Below are 25,308 nucleotides of genomic sequence, written 5' to 3'. Positions count from 1 at the left end.
AGCCAGGAAACAGGACCTGGAGCCACGAGGAACTGAATCTGCCAACAACCTAGATGAACGTGCAAGCAGATTCTCCCCCACAGAGTCCCCAGAAAGGAATGAAACTCTGCCAACACCTTGAGTCCAGCTGAGCCCACTGGACTCCCGAACCACAGAACCGGGGCATACTAAACTTGCATTGTTTCAAGCCACTAGGTTTGTGGCAATTTGCTATTGCAGCATGCATGCGTGCGTGCATGCTAAGTCTCTTCGGTCGTATCTGACTCTTTTCGACCCTGTAGACTGTAGCCCGCCAGGATCTTGTGTCCATGGGATTCTCCAGGCAAGAATACTGGAGTGGATTGCCATTTTCTCATCCAGGGGAACTTCCTGACCAGGGATTGAACCTGCAGTTCCTGTGTCTCCTGCATTCACAGGTGGATTCTTTACCCCATGATCTCTGGGGCTTATGTGGGGATGGTACCCACAGCAGATGGCTGACACTGATGGGGTCACAATGAATCACTGGAAATTCAGCAGGCTTGAGCAGGAAAATCAGCTCTGAGAAACAGAGCCAGGTAAAGTAGCAGGGGCCAGCCCTAAACAGCAGCCAGAAAAATGGCCCAGGTGTGTGGGGATATATTCTTGGCGGAGGGTCTGTCCGCTTCCATCTTGGACAGGATTCCATTTTGCCCATCAGTTAATCCCCGTAGGATGGCACAGATCAGGTGAGGAAGCACAGGGGCTCAAAGGCCTGTTCTGTCATCACAGGCTTTGTGACCTGTCCACTATGGCAAGCCTCTGCCCTGGCACTGAGCGTAGCCATGCATTTTATATACACGCTTGATGACGAAGCATCATGTCCTTCCCAACAATGCAGTCAATACCATAGTTACTATTTCATTCAAGAGGAGGCATGCTTGTTTTTTAAAATATTTATTTATTTACTTGGATACACTGGATCTAAGTTGTGGCATGTGGGGTCTAGTTCCCTGACCAAAGATTGAACCTGGACTCCCTGCATTGGGAGCTTGGAGTCTGTCACTGGACCATCTGGGTAGTCCTGGAAGCATGGGTTTATACTAGATTATCTTTATCACTGAATATTCAAATAGTGCTGTCAATACACAAATTCGGCAATTAGTTCCCAATGACCTCTGGAAATAAGGTCTATCTCTCTTGGACTTGTCCCAGCCAGGCAACCTGTGGGAGTGCCTTCTACCCAGTGTAGGGTTGCCATATAAAATATAAACCATTCACCTCAATCTGAATTTCAGATAAACAATGAATACTTTTTTCATGTAAGTGTATTCTGTGCGATATTTGTTCATGCAATATTAGGGAGTACAAAGAAGTATTCATTGTTTATCTGAAATCCCAATTTAACTGAATGTCTTGTAATTTATTAAATAGCTGAATTTGGCACCCTTAACCCAGTGGTGTTCTGAAGTGATGCCTTGTCTTATTTGGAAGAGGCTAATGTCTTGATTCCTATTTTGGAGTACACAGAGGACTTTTTACAATGGGTCTTTTCCTTGTCCCCAGAGGATGGGACGAAATGATGCCTCAGTCAGATAAAACAAAGAACCTGCTGGTCGTCATGAAGAGCCCACACTGGAATGAATTCCTGTGTGATACTGAGAAGATCCTTAGAAGAAAGCGAGCGATACTTTGCCCTAGACGGCTTGAGCTGCTGTTGGAGTCAAGACTATTAGAGGTGAAACTTGAACTTGGTGACATTCAATGTTCATTACCTGTAAATAAGGACACAAGAGGCTCAAGGAGGTGGAGTAACTTGCCCATGGCTTCACAGCAAAGAGAAAGAGCAGGAAACAAAGCCAGGATTAGGGCTTCAAAGAGATAGGTCTTAATGTCTCTTCATTCAGGCTGGAAATAATAATACTAGCTAACATGGACTGATCATTTGCCACGAACCAAGCACTTTACCTGAAGCCTCCCATTCAATCTGTACAGAAACTCTTCCAAGCAGGTGTTAGTATTATCTCTGTCTACAGAGGAGGATGTAGAAAGAGGATGCAGACGATAAACCCATGGCTGGCAGAGCTGGACTCCAGGGCCCATGCCTCCAGCACTCCAGGACAGCAGAGGGTACAACCTGCAGGCCCACTGGCTAACTGAAAGAGGGACCGGTCCCCAAACAGAGACAGGAGTCATCATCTGAATGGGATGGCCAACTTCTCTGGGAGGTGCTGAAGAATTGGCCCCAGTGGCTTACATTTCCATCCATTGGCTAAAGCTCCTGCCCCTCCCCTGGACCTTCATGGACCCCTGAATCTTACATGGCCCCCACCACCTGCTCAGGGTGCTGGCAGCATAAGTCACAAGCGCTTGCTCCAAACCCAGGCTCCCTCCCTCATGACTGTATGACTTGGCAAGCTCTTCATGTTTCCACAGATCTGTAACGTGAGGGTCAGAGTGGTACCTGACCTGTATGGGATAACCTGGAAGGCCACGATCACACTTGCTTGGAACAGAGTAAGTACCCAGTAAATGTCAGTCACCAAGTACCCAGTCTGTGCTGAGTGCAGGGTCATGGTTTTTGCAAAAAGGGAGCCACCATGGCTCTGAGTGATGAAAAAGCAGGGTGGTGGTCCCCACCTCCCGGGAAAAACAGACTAGAGGCTGAAGCTGCCCCAGAATCCTAAGGGACTGGGGAGGCAGGGCAGCTGTCCTGATGCGGGAGAAAAACAAACCCCAAAGGAGGGGTGCGTTGTAAGGTTTTCCAAAGACAGTTCAGATCTGGGACAGACTCGCTTTGTTGGGAGGGCAGCTGGAAACTCCCTCACTTTAGGGTGGCAGTCCAGGTGGGCGCTGTGGCTGGAAACCCAAACAGCCGGGCGGGAGCTTGAAGCTGAGCTGTAAGGATCAGGGTGCAGAGGCGCTTCTCAGGCTTGATCCAGGTGGAGAGATGCGGCCACAAGCTGGAAATGTGGGGCCAGACCCCGCTGGGGACAGAGGAAGCCGGATGGAGGGGACACGCCAGGCCAGACCCCAGGGGAGGCCGCCCGCTGCCCTTGCAGGATGCTGGACCCACAGGTGTCAGGGTAAGACATTCCGTCCCAGTGGGATTCCTGCTGCAGACACAGCTCGACATGAATCGCTCTTCAACTGCACAGCCGGAAGGACTTCAGGGTGAGGCCGGGCGCAGGCCGGATTGCCTTGCTCCCGGCGCACCCCCTCATTCATCCCGGGGCGCTGCCCGCCCACCCATCCACTCTTGTCAGTGCGCGCCCGGGACCCGCGTGGCCACACGGGGGCGCCGGCGGCCGCCGCGCGCCTCACAGCGCAGAGTCCGGAGAACAAAGGGAGCCCCGGGGACCTCGGCCTCCTGCACCTGGACCCACCTGCTCCCCGGGCCCGCGGGCCCCGCGCTGCGGCTGCCTCCGGCTCCCTCGAGGGAGTTTATTTTTGCTCAGCTCTGCTCTTAGAAACCTGTTAAAGAAATCGCTCGCCCCTTGATGGACTTTCTCCCCAGCCTGGGGACAAAATACGAGCGCGCTGGGACGCCGAAAGTGTTACTGGGTTTGTGGTTTTACGAGGAGTCCTGCTCTGGATTCCCCCGCCCGTCTCCTTCCCTAGTTCACCAGGATCCTGGCCGCATCACTCTTCTCCACTTGGGTTTATTAAAGTGAACTTTTCACGTTTGGACACAGTAGACACATCCTCAGGAAATAGGGTTAACAAACGGAAGGCAAAAATCAAGGGGAAAGAGGAAGGCACTATGGAAATCAGGTCTTGCCAGGAAAGGTAACTTCCACTGCAGTAACTTCGAAATTTACTTCAGGAACTAGGTGCAAATTCTATGTAAAGGTTCCCAGATGCCCTAATTAGGAAGCCCCCCAAAGAGGCTGTCACAATCACCATCAATTACCTAGTATCTACTGAGGACATGCGGCACAAAGCAGCTCATGAGCTGTCCACAACTAGCCAGCAAGTGTGCCTGGCCCTGGACCACGAGAGGGGAGAGGCAGGCTGGGTTTTTCTGGGTGATGCGATCTGTGTATGTGCTTGCTTGCTGAGTCACTCAGTCATGTCCAGCTCTTGGTGACCCTATGGATTGTAGCCTACAAAGCTCCTCCGTCCATGGGATTTTCCATAGAGGGGGTTGCCATTTCCTCCTCCAGAGGATCTTCCCCACTCAGGGTTCAAACACCGGTCTCCCTCCTCTTCTGTGTTGGCCAGCAGATTCTTCACCACTGAGCCACGTGGAAAGCCCTGTTATGATTCAGGGGTCCCCAATGAACTCTCCTATTTCTGCATTGTTGTCCAAGGTCAAATTCCACAAGGCTTTCTCCTCGGGCACTGCCATCTTGGTTCAGCTGGCCTTTCTCCCTCTGGTTCATGGTTCAGCTGTGAATTCCTGGGGGTTTGGGGGAGCTTCAGTCCTCACAAGGAGGGACTTCGGGCTCACAGAAACCTGCACTGGGACTGCTTCAAGTGGGTCCTGGAATGAGGTGGTGATGCTGCAGGCCCTTTTCATTCAGCCAACAGTAATACTGTATCTGTTCATCAAAGACCATTCTGGCTGTCTCTGACACTCTTCCCATTCTGAAGAGGACCTGGCAACACAAGATGATGGAACGCACGTGGGAGTTGGGGGGAGACGGGCAAAAGCAGCCCCTGAGGACGCCCCTAGTTGAGGAGATCCTCTTGGAGGAGGAAGGGGAAGGCAGGGGGCCTCTCCAGTGAAGTCCATCCTGTACAGAATTCTGCTATGGTGACAATTTCCTCTAAAATCTCCACTGTCCAGTGTGACGGCCCTAGCCGTGTGTGGCTATTGAGTACTTGAAACAGGGCTGATGCTATGAAAGAGCTGAACTTGAAATCTTATTCAATTTTTACTTGATCACATTGGCTAGGAGCTACCATATGGGACAGCGCAGCTCTAGGCAGTGAGGGGGAGGGGTCTAAAAGAGGCAGGAGGACCTCATGGTTGATCTCATCCTCATTTGCCCTACACCAGCTAAAACCACCTGTGTGCTTTCTCTCCAGTCCGCTGGGAGGCCTTGCTTTGGTGGAGGTGGTGGTTGAATGCTGGGTGGGAGTGAAGGGAAAGAATGAAGTCTTGCAGCCAAGCAATGGTGGTGGTGGTTTACCAGCTAGCTAAGTCGTGTCTGACACTATGCAACCTCATGGGCTATAGCCTGCCAGGCTCCTCTATCCATGGGATTTCCCTGGCAAGAATACTGGAGTGGGTTGCCATTTCCTCCTCCAGGGGATCTTCCTGACCCAGAGATCCAACCTGTATCTCCTGCATTGCAGGAGCAATGGTGTACGGTATATGGTATGTTGCCCTTAAGCAGCTATGGACCAGGGCTTAAAGGACTTTTCTGGGAGATACCATCACTAGTAGTTAGGAATGAAAAGCAGGGTTCCTAGACTAGGGTTCGAAATACTTCAGAGTGGATGTAGGCTTTCTGTAACCAGTTCGCTCTTCAGTGATGAGTAAATGACAATTTCTCTGTTTCTCTAGGGGCAAGGAATGTTCAGAGCTGGGAGGGGGTGGAGATCATAAACAAATCTGTCTTTTCAGCTTGAAAGGTGAAACCTCAATTATGCAGAAATGGGTGATGCCAAGGATAGTGGTGGGGGGGCAAGGTGTACATTCAGTGACTTTGCCAGAATCACACAGTTAGTCCTTGACAATGTCAGGATAAAAACCCACATCTTGCTCTGGTGGCCGCTGAAATGAATCCTAGCCTGGTGGAGAGACCAGATTTCCGGGTTTCTCAGCCATCAGCCCGCGTGGTGGCCCTGAGTCCATCACTTCCCCTTTCAGCATCCTGACTTCCTCCCCTGTAAAATTCAGGAGTCAGCATGATGGTAATATTTTTTTTTCTTTTCTTTTTGGCTGCACCAAAAAGGCAGCATGTAGGATCCTAATTCTTTGACCAGGGATCAAACACATGCCCCCTGCATTGGAAGGCAGATTCTTAACCACTGGACCACCAGGGTTTAATATACACTGCCTCATCTTTGGACACTGTCTCCCTAGAAAGACCTATCCATGTCCCTCAAGCTGTTTGGCAATCAAGTAAACCATCAGAGCAAGGCATAGTGCCAGTTTTTATTCAGATGCTTCTCACATTTTCAAAGATGCTCTTTTTAAAGCCGTTCTCCAGTGTTAAAAGTGTTTTCTGCTCAGCACCATCCCCTCGACCTCCCTGCCACTCCCAGGGACTGCTTCTGGGCCTTGGGTACCAATGAGTGTTGTGATGCTTTCCAGTTGGATGGCCATTTGTATGACAGCCATTTCACCTTGTGGTGGGCCTTGGGTAGACACCACCAGGCCTTTCAGCTGGGGCAGAGGTGGTTGCTGTTAAGTCGCTCAGTTGTGTCCAACTCTTTGTGACCCCACAGACTGCAGTATGCCAGGCTTCCCTGTCCTTTACTATCTCCTGGAGCTTGCTCAAACTCATGTCCATTGAGTCGGTGATGCCATCCAACCATCTCATCCTCTGTGGTCCCCTTCTCCTCCTGCCTTCACTCTTTCTCAGCATCAGGGTCTTTTCCAGTGAGTCGGCCCTTTGCAAAAATATTGGAGCCACCTGATGCAAAGAGCTGACTCACTGGAAAAGACCCTGATGCTGAGAAAGAGTGAAGGCAGGAGAAGGGGACCACAGAGGATGAAATGATTGGAGCTTCAGGATCAGTCCTTCTAAGTGTGGCAGAGGTGGGTTGGGGAATCCAGCAATGGTGGCTCTAGACTCTTTGAAAACCAGGTTTTCATATTATTATTTCATAATAATATCCACGTAGTGCTAGTGGGTGTTCAGCTCTTTGCTTAATCACTTAGCTTTTCCAGTAGTCCCAGGAGGTGGGAATAATAATTAACAGCTAATGATAATCATTGCAAACACATTGCATTTCTCATGTACCAAGAGTTTCTCTAGAACCACAGGCATCTGGATAAAAAGGTCTCAATGCTTGTCACATTAATTCAGTGAATGCTTTGCATGACCCTAGTAAATTACTACAAGATAAGGCTGCCAGTGCAGGAGACATGGGAGACAGGGCTTCAGTCCCTGGGTTGGGAGGATCCCCTGGAGGAGGGTAAGGCAACCCACTTCAGTATTCTTGCCTGGAGAATCCCATGCACAGAGGAGCCTAGTGGGCTACAGTCCCTAGTGGCAAAGAGTCGGACATGACTGAAGCAACTTATCACACACACACACACACACAGACATACACACACCATTGTTTTCCAAATTTTATAGCTGAGAACCTGAAAGACTCAGATAACTTAAATTTTTCTCCAGGGAAGTCTTGGATTGGAAATTCAGGCCCCATTCTAAGTTTAGGATCATTGATGATGATCAGTACTGGGACTCATGATTCTGTTTAAATGTCATAAGCTCTCTGAAGACGGGTGCTGTCTCTCCGATACCCCCAGCCATTCTGATCAGCACATCCCAGAATTAACAACTCTTAACCATAGTCTTTGGACTATTGTAGATTTCTCCTTTCGAAAGCTTCTTTTATGCTATGGACATTCTTGAGATGTAGCTTAAAGAAAGAAATTCAAAGTTTTGCAAGGTGCTCAGAATCACATTAAAAGGGCTCATTAGCACTTAAATGTCAGTAGCCTTTTTATTCCTCCAGCTTTTCCATCGGGTGAAGGACCAGCCACCCATTAGAAAACAAATTATTAAAAGAGAAATTATAAATCTTTAAAAGAGAGAGGCCCATGGCAGCCGGGGCCCCCCCACCCTGCTGTCTTCTTCCCGGAACCAATGGGTGAGCGGTAGTTTGTTCCTTGAAACTTCTGGGGCATCAGAGTCCTGGTGTCCTCATTTTCCTTCCTTCCATTGATGTATCATTACTAGAGTGAAAAAAGAAGGACGTCTCGAGGGCTTTTGAAAAGAAAAAATGGGTGACTACTCAAGACATTTTGTAAAGGGGGGAAAATTGCTAGGAAAAGGGACCTCGGTGGGGGGTGAAGGGGCTGTGAATGTGCCCTTGTCTGGAGGCTCTTTCAGCTGAAACCTGGTGCAGGCATTCGTGGTTCAGTTCAGACTGTCACCTTTAGTTCTTGCTGCCTTTTCTGCCCTCAGCCCTGAACCTCAACAGATTGGGGCTTATTTACCTATTCACACTCGGCTGTGGAAGCTCATTAATAAGCTTATTAGCTACACCATTCATGGGAGGCCATTGACAAAAGGGGTTCCAGCCACTTGAAGAGGGAAGAGAAAAAAACTCTAGAGAGATTATTTTCTCATTCAGAAACCTCACTGGTGTGAAAGCTTTCCTAGACCCTCTGAGGTCACTTGAAGCCTAAATATGATGACAGGATTGGTTTTTTTAAAAAATTCCAAACATGGTTTTGCTTTTCTCTAAACCAAAGAGTTTGCTGTTGTGGGCTTGCGGGCTTCGCTCACTTAAAAACGGACACTCTTAAGGGAATAAGGGGCTTTTGATGGATGGGTGTCCTTTTATTCCTATAAAGAATAAATTCTGCCGACTGCATCTGGACACTGAAGTAGGTGTTCTTATTTGTCATTTTCAGCGGAAGGCTTCTTTTTTATTCAGGGTACACAGAGCCACTGATGAACGATGGGTAGGGATGGCAGCTTCCTGCACCAGTAATTTATGTGAGAACGTGTTAACAGCATTTTCAATGGCTGATGGATTCCTTGCAGGATGGGAAAGGAATCTGTCCTGAGAGACTTGAGTTCCCCATTGGTGGGGAATATAAAGTTGTAAGTGCCAGCCTCCAAGCAGGCAGACACTCAGCCTGGTCTGAGACATTGAAAAGCATTGATGTGGTCAGAACAACTCAGGTGTGGGAGATGGTTGAGGTCACCTGGCTAAGGTGTCTCCGTGAATTAAATGATAATGGGACTGATCCAGGTTAAAAGACTTGACCAAAAACCATAGCCTGCCCCTAAGCATAGGAACTGATTATTTTATTTTGCTTGAGACTCAGACTATTACTTTTGCTGTCACATTTCCAGAACAGAATTTCAGAGCCATTCGCCTGAAGCATTTCAACGGATCTGTACTCTTGGTGTTTCAGTAATTTTACATAAAAGTTCTCTGAGAGGTATTGTGAAGAAGAATGATTTTCTAATGATGTGGCACCCTGAAAAAATATTTTCGTAAATGTTGTGAAGTGTGCAGTGTCAATGACCCATAAGCAACTGCCTTTCTAAATGCAGGAAAAGTCGATTTCCCAGGTCAATTTGGTACTGCTGCTCCATCCATCTTTAGGACTCCAAAGCACTTCTGGGTTTAATGACCTTTTCTAAGAAAAAATAATTAAGGTTTTTATCTATATTGTCTTGGACTTAAGGCACCACTGCTTGGGAGCTGGATGAGTGGGGAAGGAGAGCAAGTATGTTAAACAATAAATTATCCTGTAGACACAGCCTAGTGGAAAAGGTAAATGGAAGATATGAACTTTAACCAGTTACAGCTTGGCATTTAGTTGAAGAATCTTAAGATTCAGAGAGAGGAATTGATTTGCTTAAGGTCATACAGCTATTTATAGCAGAGTTGAGTCCTTAGAATCTTCCGAATTTATTGATCCAAATACATAGCACCCAACACTGTTTTTCCCCCTCAGTTTTGAACTTTTCCCTAAGACAGCCAGATTCAAAGTCAGGCTCAGCTGCTGCCATTAACCAGCTGGTTAACCCTGGACAAATAACATCTCTCAACCTGTTTCCTTAGCAGAAACTGGGACTATTACTCGGCAGGGTGGCTGTGCGGTTGAAAAAGGAGACTCTATTCCGTGCGCCCTGCCTATAGCAGAACCTCCGTAAACACTCGCCTCTCTGCTCATCGCTATCGTTTTGATGGGCAGGCAGGCATGCCCCAGGTTACTTTCTCTCGTCTCAAAGTTTCAGTTGCATTCTATTTCTCTCCCAAGCGCCCAAATACCACGCAGATGCAGTTTAAAGTCTCGTGGCCGCGGGTGGGGGTGGGTAGAGAGCAGGCTTTCTGTCATTTGTTTTGACTTGAAACGAGACAGCGTAACGTAACCAACCCGGCAAACCGTGGATCAGGCGAACTGCCCAGGGAAGGAAGGGGGCGCGGGCCCCGGCCGCATCCACGGAGGATGCTGCCTGCTGCCCCTTTGCGTCCCGGTGCGGCGCGGGGCCCCTCGCCCTCCCCGCCGGGGTCTCGGGGCCGCTCGCAGGCGTCGGGAGCCGCGCCGAGTCGGGGCGGCGGGGCGCGCGGCGCTGATTGGCAGAGCGGGCGCCGCCGTCCAGGAAACGGCTCGGGTTTCAGCGGGGGCGTGACCCGCCGGGAGGGGGCGGCGGCGGCGGCGGCAGCAGCGGAGAACGCCGCGGAGAGCCGAGCCGGCGGGCGGGCGAGCAAGGGAGTGAGCGCGGCCGCCACAAAGCTCGGGCGCCGCGGGGTCTGCGCGCGGCGTAGCTGGCCCGGCGCGGCGACTCCTTTCCAGGCTGGCGGGGCCCGGGCGCCCCGAGGCCGCGGCTTTCCTCCGCGCTCCAGTCGTTCGCAAGTTGCGAGCGAAGTTTGGTGGAGGAAACGCCAAGCCCAACTGCTTTCTTCCTCCCGCTCCCCAAATCCGAGCGCAGCCCGCGGGCGTCATGCCTGCGCGCCTCCGCAGCCTGGGGTGCGCGTGAAGCCTCGGAACTTTGGCGCCGGCGAGGACCACTTTTTTTTTTTTTTTTTGCGGGGGGAGTTGGTCGTTTGCTCCATCCCGACCCACGCTGGGCGCGGGGACAGACCCGATCGCCGGGGATCGTTGCCATTCAAGGTAATCGCCGAGTCGGGCGCCTCGGGGGAGCTTCGCGGGGCGGGAGAGTGGGTGCAGTGGAAGCCCGAGACACCCGGTGCACGGCCTCCCGAACGGGGGGCTGGCCCTGTGGAGGCGGCTCCCTGTCCTTCCTCTTTGGCTGCATAGGTGATGGGGGAGCTGGGTGCCTGCTGACGGCTGGCTTTTGGGCAGTGCTGCCGCTTCCACCCCCATCCAGATGCTGACATCTGCTTCTGGCGCTGACACCCCCCGCCCGCGCCCGCCTCCCTGTCAAACTCCGGCCGGCGCACTCCCACTGGCCGGGCGCGATCCTCCGACCCCAGAGCTGGCGGGCGAGCGGCGGGGCAGCCTCGCTGGTGGCATAGCCCGGTAGGTCCCGGACTCGGAGGGGACATCGTCGAAGGTGCCTCGTTCCGAGGCCCGGGGAGCCCCCACTCCGTTCCATCCAGGCCCCGGCCGGGGACCCTTCCCCGGGAGGGGTCCGCTGAGGCGGGGCTGGCAGCACCTCTGTAGGGTAGGCGAGGGCTCGGGGCGGGGGGTGGCACTCTGGGAGGGGGGCTGCTCCGGTTCCCCGATTGCAGTGCCCTTCGGCCTCCCTGGCCCGCAGCCGCCGTCTCGGCTGGAGGGAGCGCGGCTCGCCTGGGGCTAGGGGGCGAACTGGACCGACTTTTTCTAGTTCGCTGCCTGCTCTACCGGCAGCAGCTCGGAGATGTCGAAAGCGCAGGCGAGTTCTAACTTGCGCGCTCATTCTTTGAGCGCCGGGGCCGCGCCGGGGAGTCAGCCGAGGGCTGGGCCAGGCGCTGGCTCCGACCCTCGCGGCCACCGGGCCAGGCGCAGGGGTCCGGCCCGGGGCCGCGGAGCCTCAGCCGCTCCCCTCGCCTCCCGCTCCTTTGCAAACTCTTCTCCGGACCTTCCTTCTTCTCGCCCAATTCAATAAAACCACCCTTAAAGGCAAACCTTCTTTCACCCATTATGTGTTTGGTGTGAAGCGCTATCAACATTTAAAACCCCATTGTCCCCTGGGTCCCAAATCCCTGTAAATCTTCCACCGGCCTCGACTCATTTTCATCTGAAAAGCCTGTTTAGTTTGAATAGAAAAGCAATCGGGCGCCCCTCTCTCTCGCCCTGGAATGTCAATTAAAATGCAGATTTCTCTGAGCTCTTTAGCGCCCCGAGAAGGGGGAGAAATTCACTATATTCCTAGCACACAAATGAGACAACTGCTACAGTTGGAACCGGATTGGTGGTGTTGAGTTCTCCCGGAGCTGCTGCAAGTTCTTGGCTTGCCGGGGGTTAACGGGGAAAAGAAGGTGGTCCTGGGTCAGCCTGTATTTTGTCTTGAGATTTCAGTGTGTTGAGGAATTTCCACCCCCACCACAGCTGACCCCTTGAGAGCCCCCTGCTCTGTTCAGGCGTGGGGGTCCTAGGGAGGCTTGGAGCCTAGAAGGTGGGTCTGCCCCCTGGGGGCCTGGGCACCCCTCACCTTGCCTGGCACTTTTGACTGATGGAAAATCTGCCGGGAACGAAGCTCCCAAGTGCTTGGGTAGAGACTCAGTTAAGGTGGGTGCTATATTGGCTTGGCTTCTTGCAGGGTGGAGGGTTTGGGAATGTTCTGTAAATTGCATAGATCTGGTATAGGGACCACTCCCCAGCCAAGCCCTCTCGCTTGTCACTTTGCCTGTCTTTGGGGGCAGGCTTGTGCCGAGGTGAAAATGGACAGGGGGGTTGGGGAACGGGTAGCCAGGAAGAGCCATCCATCACTGGGAGGGTGACAACTCCTCCCGCTCCCAAGTGGAGAAGAGAGTTCCCTTTCAAGGGGAAAAATAAACACGCTGGGGCTTTCACTGAGGCTCAGACTCCAGGAAGGATTATGGTATTGAAGGCAGGAAGCTGGGATTGTGGGCCGGCAGCGGCACGCTGGGCCTGTGTTCCCAACACTGAGCCTGGGGACCTCATTATCCCGCCCAGGAGGTCCCTCCATACCTTTGTCCACTCGGGTGAGGATTTGTGCAGACCTGCCACCCTCCATCTCCACTTTCCAGAGATTTGGGAAGGAAGGGGGGTGGCCGCGGAGCCTGGATCTGGAAATGGCTACATAAGTCAGTTGCTGGTGCAAGCTGATGGGGTGAAGGGATGGCTTGAGATCTCGCTGAGCTCACTCACTGTCCGCCTCTCCCTGCAAAGGAAGCTCCTTAAGGCTAGGACAGGTAGGTGAGGGGCTGGGGAAGCAGTCTGGGGTCCACTCTCTTGCTGGGATTTTCCTGGAGTTGTGTTAGAGGCAAAAAAATTCCCATGCATTCTGGAAATGCTTCGTAAATCAGTGAGAATGTTTGTGTATTCTCCTCCCACGTGTATGTAGAAATAGATATGGAGTTATCTTTTGAGGCTCTTACCTCAAAGAGGAAAGAAGAACTGGCCAAAGAAATCCTTCAAGCAATCTGAAAGCACGGGGTGGACGCACGCGCTCTTCTTTTGCTGTGAATCACACCATTTCACGTGTGCTTTCTTTTGAAGAAGAGGCTTTCTTTTTTCCTCCTCTGAAAGTGGAGCAGCGTCCTCTTTTCCCGTTACTCACTCTAATCCTTAGTCAAGGCTGAAAGTTTTTTCTGATGTAGCTTTGGGGACACTCAAGCAGTATTGAAATCCCAAGTCATAATCTGAAACATGAAGTCCACAAGCAGAAAGCGTGGGGTTTCGAGATTTGTATATTAAAGGTCTCACCTCCACCCTCAATCCTATAAAATGTGGTTCTTTCATATGTAATTCACAGAATCTGTGATTGGATCAAATTCTCTGAAGCTTGTGCATTTTGGTTCTTATTCTTAGTAATTGATACTGAACAAATGTAAAGTCTTGGATTATCTTAAGCTTGGAAATTTCTCTTTGCTTTTGAATTAAATGGGTGAGCAGGCTAGTACATTGAACACCCCCTGGTAACTTCTGTTCTGAAATTTTAGTCAGTAAGTTAGCATATTGAAAGTTATTGGCCCAATCACCTACCCTGAGAGTAATTTACATATCATCATCACCATCATCATCATTAATGAACACCCGTGTTATTCAAAGGAGTTTGCATCTGCTCTGTTTCTTAATGCACTCTGTCTAGTTTGAAGACACCCACTAGGCCTGGGCTGCCATTCGTCACAGTGGAATGGGATTCAAGCTTTGAACCTCTTTTTGGATCAGCTGCTTTGAATGTATTGCAGTCTCGTTCATTCTTTGTAAGTGGCTGCTTGGCGAAAAGATTGAAATACATTTCTGCATTTGAAAATGAATCTTGACAAGTGTAAACTGGTGGGAATTTTTGGTCGCCTTCCTGGGGTTCTTTTTATTTTGCTGGTCTCCCTTCCTCCCGAGGGCTCCAGGGAGGGTGGAGCAAGCCACTTAGCTCCAGCCCCCAGAAGCAGACACCTCTGAAGCCCAGTTGGTGTGAAAGAAGTTAACGAGAGGCTGGCTATGCCAGCCGGAGCATCGTTAACTTGGCTTTTGTAGTTGCCCTTGAAACTAAGGTCACGTAGCTTTGGCTTTTGGAGGGCGGGAGAGGTGACAGTGGGTAGGAGGAGAGAGTCCGCTTGCCCAGCTGAAGTGGCTGCACGTATCTGGGTCCTGTAGCTACTCTTTTTATCTCTGTTTCCTAAGAGTAGGCTTTCTCAACCGTCAGCCTAACACGTTTTTGTGGACCGGTCTGGTGGAAACCCCTGGGACTCAGGTGCGGATGGAAGGTATTTGCAGATGATGAAAGAGAACTGGGTTGCACTAAATTGGTATTGGGGAAGATTTCACTGACTTGCAGTGTCTCTCTCCTCTAGAGGTTGCAGCAGCAGCAGCAGCAGCAGCAGCGGCAAGGCCAGCGAGCGGCTGCCGCAGCACCTTGATTCCTGAGCCCACCGCCGGCTGAAGGCATTGCTGCAGGCAGTCCATGCTCGTAGAGGAAGGGTGCAGATGGGATTAACGTCCACATGGAGATATGGAAGAGGACAGGGGATCGGCACTGTAACCATGGTCAGCTGGGGTCACTTCCTCTGCCTGGTTGTGGTCACCATGGCAACCTTGTCCCTGGCCCGGCCCTCCTTCAATTTAGTTGACGATACCACGGTTGAGCCGGAAGGTAAGTTATCTCATTTCGCTCTCAGGGTACCAAGTTTGTTTGGGGATTTATCTGGGGGAAGTGGCAGTGAGGTCAAGGCCTGTTTGAGAATCAGCTGCCCCTTGCGTTGTAAAGGAGACCTCCAAGAGCGGAGCTTGTGGCTCTCTGCCCCCTGCAAGCCAGGGATTACAAGAGAAGGTTCTCAGCTGTCACGCTGAGGGCAGGGTGGTGTAGTTCGGTGGTTTCTTGGCGTGTGCGTTTTTCTCTGTGCTGGGTAAGGGAGGCGGCTGGCAGTTCATCCAGTGCCAGGAGAGCCGTGGCAGGCAGCTCGGAGTTGAATGCCATCTACCACTCCCTGCTTACCCGAGAGAGTCTTGCTCACAATGTAAAGGATTGCAGTTTGCCGGCAAAAGGAGTCACGCAGGGAAATTGCCAACCTCTGAAATGCTGACATTTTATTTTCATTGTCTAAGGAGAGAAAGCTTCTGAACTTCAGCGTGGAGAGGGTTGAGACATTACATTCTTTTTAGCCCTTGTAATTCATAATACTTAAGCCACACGTCACAGAGCAGCAGATTCTATTTTAGGTCAATTTGAAATGTACCTGGGCCTTTCCCGAATCTCTGAGAACTTCCAGATCTAACAGGGTGCGCGTTGGTGTTTCAGCTGTGGAAACTGCACGCAGGCAACACATTATGCATTTTGGAACATGCGGAAAGGCATGAGGCCAGTTGTGAGCACAAAACTCACAAGGGCTGAATTTTCCCGCCAGGCAGACTTGGAACCTCTTCTCCCGGGTCCTTCCGCGACGTCGGTAGCCCAGCCTCAACTTGGTGCCGCACGAGATCTGTCATCAGTAGGGAATATTGGTAGCTGAGTTATTTTTCGAGTGGTAATCCGAGAATAAAACGGCAGATCCTAGCACTCATCGCCACTTAATGAACCTGTTTGCTGAGAGCCCACCTGGTGCCTGCTGAGCTCTGGGGGCCTGCGTGGGCTGGGGTCGGTCAGCTGTTCTGGAAAAGACCCTGCTCGGAAGAAGACTGCAAGCCCGTCCAGGACCAGACCGGGAGGGGAGGGCTGTGTCCCCATCCGAGGGGGGATCCCACTGGGACCCTGAGTCATGCAAGGATAAAGGCATATCTTTTTTTTCTAAAATGGAGGCGCTTCTTACCAGAAGCAGCTCAGCAGTTGCGAGTGGAAGCTTGTGCCCTTTTTCTTACCCAGAGGTATGGAGGTTTGTAGTAAACAGGTGTAGTGACGCTGCAGTGGCTTCCAGGTCTCCGGTAGGGAACCTGGTAGGAGTTTGTGTCTGAAGTGTTCACAGGCTCCGGCTCCAGGGATTATGGAACTCCCTCCTGGTGACATGAGCTCCAATGTCACTTGCAGTGGGGATGCATGTTTAAAGGGCTTAACTTGAGGGAAAAGGTTCCCGGTTTCTGAAAGTCATGCTTGTACGTCTTTAATTTTGCTAATAATTAAAATGGATGTTTCTCTAATTGCCGGTTTTCCCTGGGGTGCATGGCTCAGTACACACACTGAGGCTGCTGAACGGGAGTGTTTCCTGCAGTGTGAGCCCAGGAATGGCCCAGGTTAGGAAGAAAATGTCATTTCTCATTTCGACTTTCAGGGCAGCGTGATTGGGAGTTTATTTCAACATAAAGTGTAAAATGGTCCTGGAGGACTTCTTTTTATCGTCTTTAATTATTGAAGGGAGTTTAAAAATATATGTGCACATACTGGTAGGAAGAGGTGAGGCAGGGATGGGGAAGGGGGTGGAGACGGACGAGGACGCAGTAGCCCCGGCAGTTCTTTGTGTAGAAATGTGCATTCAACAATGTGAGTGTTGTTGGAGGCTGGTCTTCCCAGCCTGGCATCTGTGAATGCACTTGGGGGTTGAGAGGAGGTGCCTGAATTCTCTGAAACGGGAGGTCATATTTTGGGGTTCACAGCTCTTATGAGGTTTGCGTCCAGAGTTGTGAGAAGTTTTTTTCAAACAAAGGTTTAGTGGAAGCTGTGCAAAACCCTGGAAAGAGGTGGCTTTGGAAAAAGCACACAACTCCCTGGATCTCAGTTTCCTTTTCTGTCATCTGAGGGCTGGATTAGATAATCTTCAGGGTCTCTTTATTAATGTTAAATGAATATGGATATCTTCAGAAGCCTTCTGATGACCCGCCTCAAAAAGGTTGCTGGAAGATTTAAGTGGGTCTGGATGTAAAACGCAGTTAGCACAGGTCCTGGTGTCTAATGAGTACCTGGGACAAGTTGTTGTCCTTGTTCCTGGTGAGTTGGGCACGCCCATCTTCCCAGTCCCATGGGCTGGCTGTGTCAGTTGCCGCAACATCAGGAGGCATCTAGGCTTTTGAAGACAGTTGAGAAGAAAGTTGTTCGCTGATGGAGGAGCAGCTGTGTTGGCTTTCTGTAGGGTCTGCACTTCCCCTGTCGACTGATTTGAGCCCTAAGATGAATTCTTCCAGTGCAGGAGTTTAGCTTTGGTGTCAGAGGCTATTAGGAAGGTAATCTAATTATAGATGAGAAAGAAAAATTTTTAGCAACTGGAAGCAGACTTAGTCGGGCAGCTCCAGTTTAGGCTGTGGTCCTGGCGAATTGGAGAGAGACCTACAGAGTACCCCATCCATGTGTGTCCATCAGTCGCTATCTGTCCTCCATGGCGTGTTTTAACTATAGCTTTGGATAAAGTAAGTTCAGCCTTGACCTTCTATCCTACAGGGCCTTACCTTGGAAGACTTTTTGGCTTTCTAATGTGGAAGCCCAGTTTAGATAAATGTGGCCAGAGAAAAATGTGACTAAGTTCCAGGAAGGGGCCTGAGCCCTCCCTCTAGAGAATCCTTTTCCAATTGTCTCAGCTTTGTACAGTATCATCTCATTGATCATCATCCCATCCCATCCATCATCTATCATCCTGTCATGTATCAGCATCATCTCATCTACCATGTATCATGATCATATATCCCGTCACCTGTCATGTATCATTTGTCTTCTGGACACGTTCTGAAGTGGTAGCTGTAGCTTTGGGTCTACTCAACTGACTTAAGAAAATAATCTCTAGAAGACTTTAGTTGTTAATATTCCAGACTAAAAAAATGAGTATTTTTGGTTGGTCAGTCATTCTTGTCGGGGACCAGCTGTGCAGGGTTTAAACTCAGTTACTGACTCAAGGTGGCCAGTCCTCAATGCCAAGTACTGTTCTGTTGATTAAAGTTCTAATTATTTATAGTCAAGCTTGATTACCCTGTAGCAGAGAGGACTCTTGCTTTCAAGTTCTTCCTGACATTGTCACCTACTCTGGTTAATTAAGTCGTTGTTGACTTTAACGACATCTTTGTTTACACCAGCCCAGTAGGAGTTAAAATAAAAGGCCTTTTCCAACCCAAAACCTTTAATTACTTTCCCACCCTCCAGAAAGTGTGACGCTGAGAAGTAACAACCTGGGAAGAAAGTAGTTTGCTTTTTTTTTTTTTTTTTTTTTGCAGTCAGTTTTGGGGCAACCTTCTGAGGTCATGCTGTCCTGAGCTGATGTGAATTGGTCCAAAGTTCAATAGCAGAGAGATGGAGCAGGGGGTCTACATGGAGACTTCCCCACTGTCAGAATTTTCCAGTGTGGGTCAGATCTTTCGTTAGAAGTATTGTAAATGCCATAATATCAGCCATACGCATTTAATTGCAAGTTAAAAGGAAAAGAAAAAAAAGAATATATCCGCATACCAAGAATGAATGATTTAAAATAATCTTCTGTTTTGTATTATCTGCATCTTTGTTCCTCAATATGAGTGTTAATATTTAAGAGTTGACTGTAACTTGATAGTTAGCTTAGGAACAAGGACTTATTCTTAGTAAATTAAACCAAATGCAGGCTTGTGCAGTTAAATACACAATGAAGTACACATTCTTTATTAGTATATAAAGTATTTCACAATTCATAGACAAAGAGCTGTGTTTAATATTACTTCTAGAGCAAAAATTTAGCAAGCCCAGAGAATTGGTATTTGTATATTTTCTCTACTGGTCCGCTCTCATGCAGATTTGAAGTGTGTGTGTATTTTGCTTTTTATTTTAATCAATTAAAGCACTGAGTGGCGCTAGTGGTAAAGAACCCTCCTCCAATGCAGGAAACATAATGAAACTCCGGTTCGATCCCTCTGTTGGGAAGATCCCCAAGAGCAGGGCCTGGCAACCCACTCTAGTATTCTTGCCTGGAGAATCCCATGAACAGGGGAGCCTGGTGGGCTACAGTCCATGGGGCTGCAAAGAGTCATACACGACTGAAGTGATTTAGCAGGCACACACCTACTAGGTGACTAGCTCCCACTAGGCCATCACTGAAGACTTGTTGCTTTCAAGTCCTTTCGCATTAAGTTGAGGGTGAGAATTCATATAACTAGAGCAATCCCTATGAGATGTTTTCAATATCAAGCTTAATGAATAATTACATGGTTATGAAATAACTGGGGAAGTGTTTAAACAGGAAGAGTTTTGTTTAATGTTTACATTCTCAATAAAATGTGTCCAGGAGCCTTCCCATTTGCAGTCTCTTGTTTGGGTGTTTACATATCCAGAATAATTGTTAAAAGGCTATCTCCCCCCTGCCAGCACACCGCCCACCCCACCCCCCAATTAGAGTTTGGCTTAATTGTACATTTCCATTAAAAAATCCTCTTATTTTAGTCTTTAAAGGGAAAGATGGGAAATGGAGTATGGGATTTTAGGTTCCAAAGGAAATACAATTTGTGTGTTACTTTCTGCTGTGCTGGTTAAGATGTGTAGCAGGGTGGCTTGCCAGGTAGGCAATTCAGAAGTGATTGTTTGGAAGTTTTTCAGGCTATGCCACAAATGGTTTTCTGATCCAGTGCATTTTATGAGGCTGTGCAAAAGACGCGTGGTCTTTAGTATTATTTCGTTTTTCTGGAGAGATGACTTTAGCCTTCGATTTTGCATCCTTTTTGTGCTTTTTCTGTATCCAAGTGAGATTTAGAAATGGCTCTTTGTCCAGCTTCCCTGGCATTGCGGGGCCTGGTGTGGTTAACCGTGTCACACCCTCCCTGTGTCCCCTCTGACTCTGCTGTCTTGGTAGTATCTTTAAACTGACAGTGACCGTGTTGAAGGCCGTGTGTGCCAAATCATGGACCTAAAGCAAGGGTGGAATGTTTGACCTTAAGCCAAAGAGGAGAGGGGTTTCTGATCATTAAATCCACGATGAACAAATCAGCTCTGATTGAAGAATTCAGCTCTGACTTGCTAGAGGCTCTTGAACTTGAGTTTATAAAGCTCTATGCAGCTCGTATTCCATTTTGGGGACAGTGTTTATCTTCGTGGGAAGCCTTAAGGCTTTCTGGCAGGCTGAGAATCTGTACACACTGGCCGCTTCCTCTTGATCACTCAGGTAGACCTGGAGTGACCCCACTAGGTTCAGTTCTGGTTTTCCTGGATCAGGGAATGCGAGAAGGTGGGGAAGAGAGGGAAGGCTGGTTCTGTAAAGAAGTCTGGTTGAACAAGCTGCTGGCCTTTTCACCATGATGGTCCCCCATGTCCTGGAGATATTTCTTTCCGAAATTAATAGAGGTCACGCTTTTCCCAGGTTTTTTTTTTTTTTTTTCCTCCCTCGTTCTGATTGTTACCATCCCATTTTAGGGGATGATAGGAAATCCAAGATGGTAGCCACATCCGTGGTAGGTGGTGGTTGCAGGGTTTCACTGGCCTCTGTTTGTATAACTTCAAGCTTTTGCCATTTATAGGTTCATGCAAAAGGATATGTAATGACCAGTTTAGACCACGGTAGTCCTTAAAGAGTACAGGTCAAGCAAAATAGGCAGGCTTTAGAGCTTCAGTAATTTGTGTTTTAGGAGCTTTGTACACTGATGGAGTTTTAAGATGCTGGGTGTGAGCTGTTGTCACTTATTCCACTTCAGAACACCATAAGTAGTTACGTCCCATTCTGGACTTCTGCCTTTTTCATGTGGATATTAAAAATTTCAGCTTCTTCTTGACTGTACTGAGTCAGGGAGCTAAGATGTGGCCTACTCTTTCCTTTAACCCCTGTCCAACTAAAGCATGGTAAATTCCAAGTCGTGTCCGAATGGAATGCGCGTATATAGAATGTCGAGTCGTGGTGAACATGTTTTATGAGGAGGTAAAAAAAATAGCTTATAAGGAAAATACCGATCGATTCAGAATTGAGAACAAGGGATGTATATATTTTGTGATTTATATGCAGCACTTTACTTGAAAGAAAGAGCCCAGTTCTGAGCTCTGACATTAGTACAATAAACTCTGTATAAACCGTGATGATTATTTTCTACGCGAGAACTCCTTCTAAGTTACTATGTGTGACCTCTTTTTAAAGACCAGTTTACTCTTAAGTTTTTACACATGTGACCAATTGTAATGTTTTAAAGATATCAAGACATTGAAAAGGCCAGTGTTGTGTGTTGAGGGGAGTGAGGCAGTGCTGTAAGCTGAATTGGAAGATCTTTGCAGGGGTGAGTTGAGGGTTTAAACTCTTTGAAAATCCTTAAACTTCAGATCATGAATAGATGATGAGATTGCCTCAAAGGAGTGTGACTGCCTTCAAGGTGCCGCCTTCCCTTGGGAACTCCCTGGTAGTCCAGTGGTTAGGACACAGCCCTTTCATTGCCAAGGGCCTGGGTTCAATCCCTGGTCAGAGAACTAAGATCCTGCCTGCCACGTGGGTAACCCCTCACCCTCCAAAGAAGCCACCTCCCTCCCATCCCTCTAAGCCTCCTGACCTTGACCGAAACATGTTGCCTTCTTAGGTGGGCACACAATTAATTATAGATCCTAAATATTATAAAGGTTTCCAATTGAAAATCACTCACTCAACGCCTGTAAAAGACCAGGAAGCCTCTATATAATTAGCCTAAATTCTGCATTTGCTTTTTTTTTCATAGACATGAATAAAATTATTTTAAATGGTATGTGATGTGCTTTCTGGGGACAGAAACTCTCCAAAAGAACTTGGCCTTGAAAGCTAGACAAGGCAGGTTTGACTCTCTATATATCTCCTGGTGCTGTGACCTTGGATTTGTTGGATAACCTCTCTGAGCCTCCCTTTCTTTATCTAAAAGTCTATCTGATAATAAATATCTTGTAAGGGGGACCTTAAGGATTAAATGCAAATGGATGTAAAGCTGTCACTGTATTTCTTAGCAGATACTAGGTGCTCAGTGAGTGCTTATTTCCTCCCTGCCCCACCCTACTTCCTCCTTTAGGTAAAAACCTGAGATAGGATGTCTAGTCAATATTTCAGGGATGTTTACCCTACCATGTAGGATGTCTAGTCTTCTGATGAGAGGTATTTGCATTAATTAAAATAGAAAGGGAGCTCTTGGCTCTGGTTTTATCCAACCCTTTTTATTATCTGGGGCATTTACAAATCTGGACTTTAGAAATGTGATCCTCTTGCTGCTTGTGGTCCAAACAGTTCAGGGTTGACTTTTTTTTCCCTGTCTAAAGTCATTTGCAGCTGTGTAATAATAGCGGGATGTGTGCTTCACAAAGAGCAATGTATTTTCTCAGGGAGTTCTGTGTTTGGGGACTTCCAGACGAAGGATTGTCAAAAGGCCCTGTGTAGAAGGATGGGGAGAGACCTCCCTGGCAGTCCAGCGGCTAGGACTTCATCCTTCCACGGCAAGGGGCACGGGTTCGATCCCTGGTTGGGGAACTAAGGTCCTGCCTGCTGTGTGGTTTGGCCAAAGAGAAAGAAAGGAGGATGGAGAGAGGGTTATGGGGTTGGCTGGTGGGAAGGAGGGGTGTTGCATTCTCTGCCTGGGTCCTGGCCCTTGAGGGGTGTCCATAGCACATTAAGACGGGCTTGCCAGGTTGGTATATTCTGACTTCCTCCAGGCAGCCTGCTGGGCCTTCCTCAGTGCACAGGTGTCTAGACTTCCAGTCTTCATGGCAGGGAGCTGCTTATGGTACCCATGGTACTGGGGGTGGAGGGGGGCTGAGTAGTTATTTGTATGTTACACCTCTTGGGGGTTATTTGACAGGACAGGTGGGGCGGGGGTATGAAGGATGAGGGTGTGAGTAGGGGTAGGCAGTGTGGGTGGGGTCATAGTCTTTTTAGCCCATTCATTCCTTGAGAGGATGAGAATGCAGATGATAACAATATCTATTAAATGCCTGCTGTGTGTTGGACCTTGTGTGAGGTACCTTGACATATTATCTCTAATCTTTTTTCCCTAGTTTTATTGAGATATAATAGACAGCACTGTTTAAGATGTACAGTGTTGTGATTTGACTTATATGTATTGTGAAATGGTGACCACAGTAAGTTTAGCTAACATCCAGCATCTCATAAAGACACACACAAAAAAAGAAAAAGAAAGTTTTTTCCCCTTGTAATGAAAACACTCAGGATTTACTCTCAGCAACGTTCATGTATACCAACTATACGGCAGTGTTAACCGAGGTCATCATGTTTACGTTTTATCCCTGGAACTTCTTTATCTTGTAACTGGAAATCTGTACCTTTTGACCCACTTTGCTGTAGATCCTCCTCCCTGCACCGTCTCTAATCTTAATAACGCAGCGGACCCCAGCTATTCACATTCCCATTTATACGGACAAAACTCTTGACCTAGACTCGTGAAGATGAAATGATTCCTCCAAGACCCCATAGTTAGTGAGCATGGGCCCAGGCCTTGGGGTCAGTTTATTGGTGCAGCAAAGATTCCCCAGTGCATGCCTCTTTCCTGAGCAGGAGGGTCTTTTGTGGGATCTTTTGGGGGCCCGGTTATTCCTAAATCTGTCATCCTTCTCTCAGACATGTAAGGACACTGCTGGTTAATGCTGTTTCTTCTCATCTGTCCGCATCTATTCCCCTAAAGCTATTTGAAGAAAAGTCATGGCAGTAAAACCATTCCAGTAATTACTGCCTTGGGATTCTTCTGGAACGGCCTCTGGTGGTATGTCGCTTATCGGTAAGAAGCTAACCCTTTCTGCTGCCCAGGAGATCAGAGGGTGGCTGCTCTGAGTCCCAGTTAGTGTCCCAGGCTGAGTCACGTGGCAGGGAGTCAGGACGGGAAGGACTCGCCCCCACGCAGCAGCTCCAGGCCATCCTGTTCTTCTTGTCCCGACTGCGTTGGGTGGTCTGCCCTGGGACCTGCTCAGTGTTCCGTTTTGGTTCTCCGTTTGACGTTGTGTTAAACTTTTCTTGAGCATTTTCTGATTTGAGGTTGGGTCAGGGCCTACCTGTGAGACTGCTGGTATACCCAGGGCTCCTGCAACCTGTGGTCATAGACATGATGCATGCTGGGCCTGTTAATGTCAGAGACTAGGAAAGCAAAAAAAAAAAAGTACAAAATAAAAATAAAAGGGGGGAAAAATTCCAAGAATGAAAGGGCAGAAGCTCCAACACCTACACTTCCTGCGGCCTTGGCCAGGAAGGATGTCCTAGGGGAAAAAAAGAGGCTGAGGAACAGAGCCCGTTTTTAAAGCAAATAGAGTTCAGTTTGATGATTTTTTTTTTTTTTTTTAAATGCTCTCTGAGTGGTTCCAGCTAGATGTGGGGGTGAATCAGGGCTGGTTCAGTTAGCCGTACTTTGCACCGATCACCTGCTTGGCGGATTCAGAGGACGCCAGTGTTCAGGAGGGGTCTCTGTGTGGGGGAGAAGTTGTATGATGCGTGGTGGGGACGCAGCACCGCAGCGTGTCCCCTCTAAACCTCGCAGCCCTGATGTAGCCGCAGCTTCCAGACCTGAGTGCTGTGGCGTGACTGTGGCACAGCTTTCACATTGCAGCGTAATTGCCGTGGGTGACTAGTTTGCCCCTCAGTTGAGTTGAGACCCTACTGTTTCCTACTCTGTGCCAGGCTCAGTGGGGATAAACTGCTGCTGTTGCTGCTGCTGCTAAGTCGCTTCAGTCGTGTCTGACTGTGCGACCCCATAGATGGCAGCCCACCAGGCTCCCCATCCCTGGGGTTCTCCAGGCAAGGACACTGGAATGGGTTGCCATTTTCTCCTCCAGGGGATCTTCCTGACCCAGGGATCAAACCTGCATCTCCTGCATTGGCAGGCCAGATTCTTTACCACTGAGCCACCTGTGCCCCCAGTTTAAGTTATGGCGAGTGAGGAGGTCGGGGCAGCCTGCAGTTGGCACTTGTGTAGGTTATTTCTTTTTTTCCCTTGTCTATCTGGAGCTGCAGTTTCTTGCTTGACCCACGTGGAAGCAGGGAGACGGCCCAGGAAGCCAGGGGGCCTGGACTGGGCAATAAACATGATTCTGCTTCCATCTTCGGGGTCTTGCCTGGGGACTCAGAGGTTTGAATAAGGCTTCCTCCTCATGCCCTGGAGAGGGGTGAATAGTTTCCACTTAAGAAAGGACCTGGTATGCCCTTGTCCACATCTCAGGAAGCTAAGATACTGGGGAGCCTTGCACAGCCCTTCCCAGGTTGGATGCTCTTGAGGGTTTTGAAAGGGGCTCTGTTGGGAGGTAGATTTCCCCAGTGGCTCAGCGG

The 25,308-nt window shown here is 49.0% G+C and overlaps 1 protein-coding gene across 3 annotated transcripts in view; it reads left to right on the top strand.

The window, feature by feature from the left end:
• Window positions 1-10,367: 10,367 nt before the first annotated feature.
• The window catches only part of FGFR2 (fibroblast growth factor receptor 2), a 105,202-nt gene continuing 90,261 nt past the window's right edge, over window positions 10,368-25,308 (top strand). For all 3 annotated transcript variants that reach the window (XM_068961791.1, XM_068961793.1, XM_068961792.1), the window contains exons 1-2: window positions 10,368-10,726; window positions 14,536-14,834. In XM_068961791.1, the coding sequence (XP_068817892.1) occupies window positions 14,669-14,834 (166 nt within the window). In that variant the 5' untranslated portion in view covers window positions 10,368-10,726; window positions 14,536-14,668. The remainder of the gene's footprint in view (window positions 10,727-14,535; window positions 14,835-25,308) is intronic.

The sequence above is a fragment of the Capricornis sumatraensis genome, chromosome 23 (genome assembly GCF_032405125.1).
Source record: "Capricornis sumatraensis isolate serow.1 chromosome 23, serow.2, whole genome shotgun sequence".
NCBI classification, from domain to species: Eukaryota; Metazoa; Chordata; class Mammalia; order Artiodactyla; family Bovidae; genus Capricornis; species Capricornis sumatraensis.
This window is presented reverse-complemented; position numbering and strand designations above follow the sequence as displayed.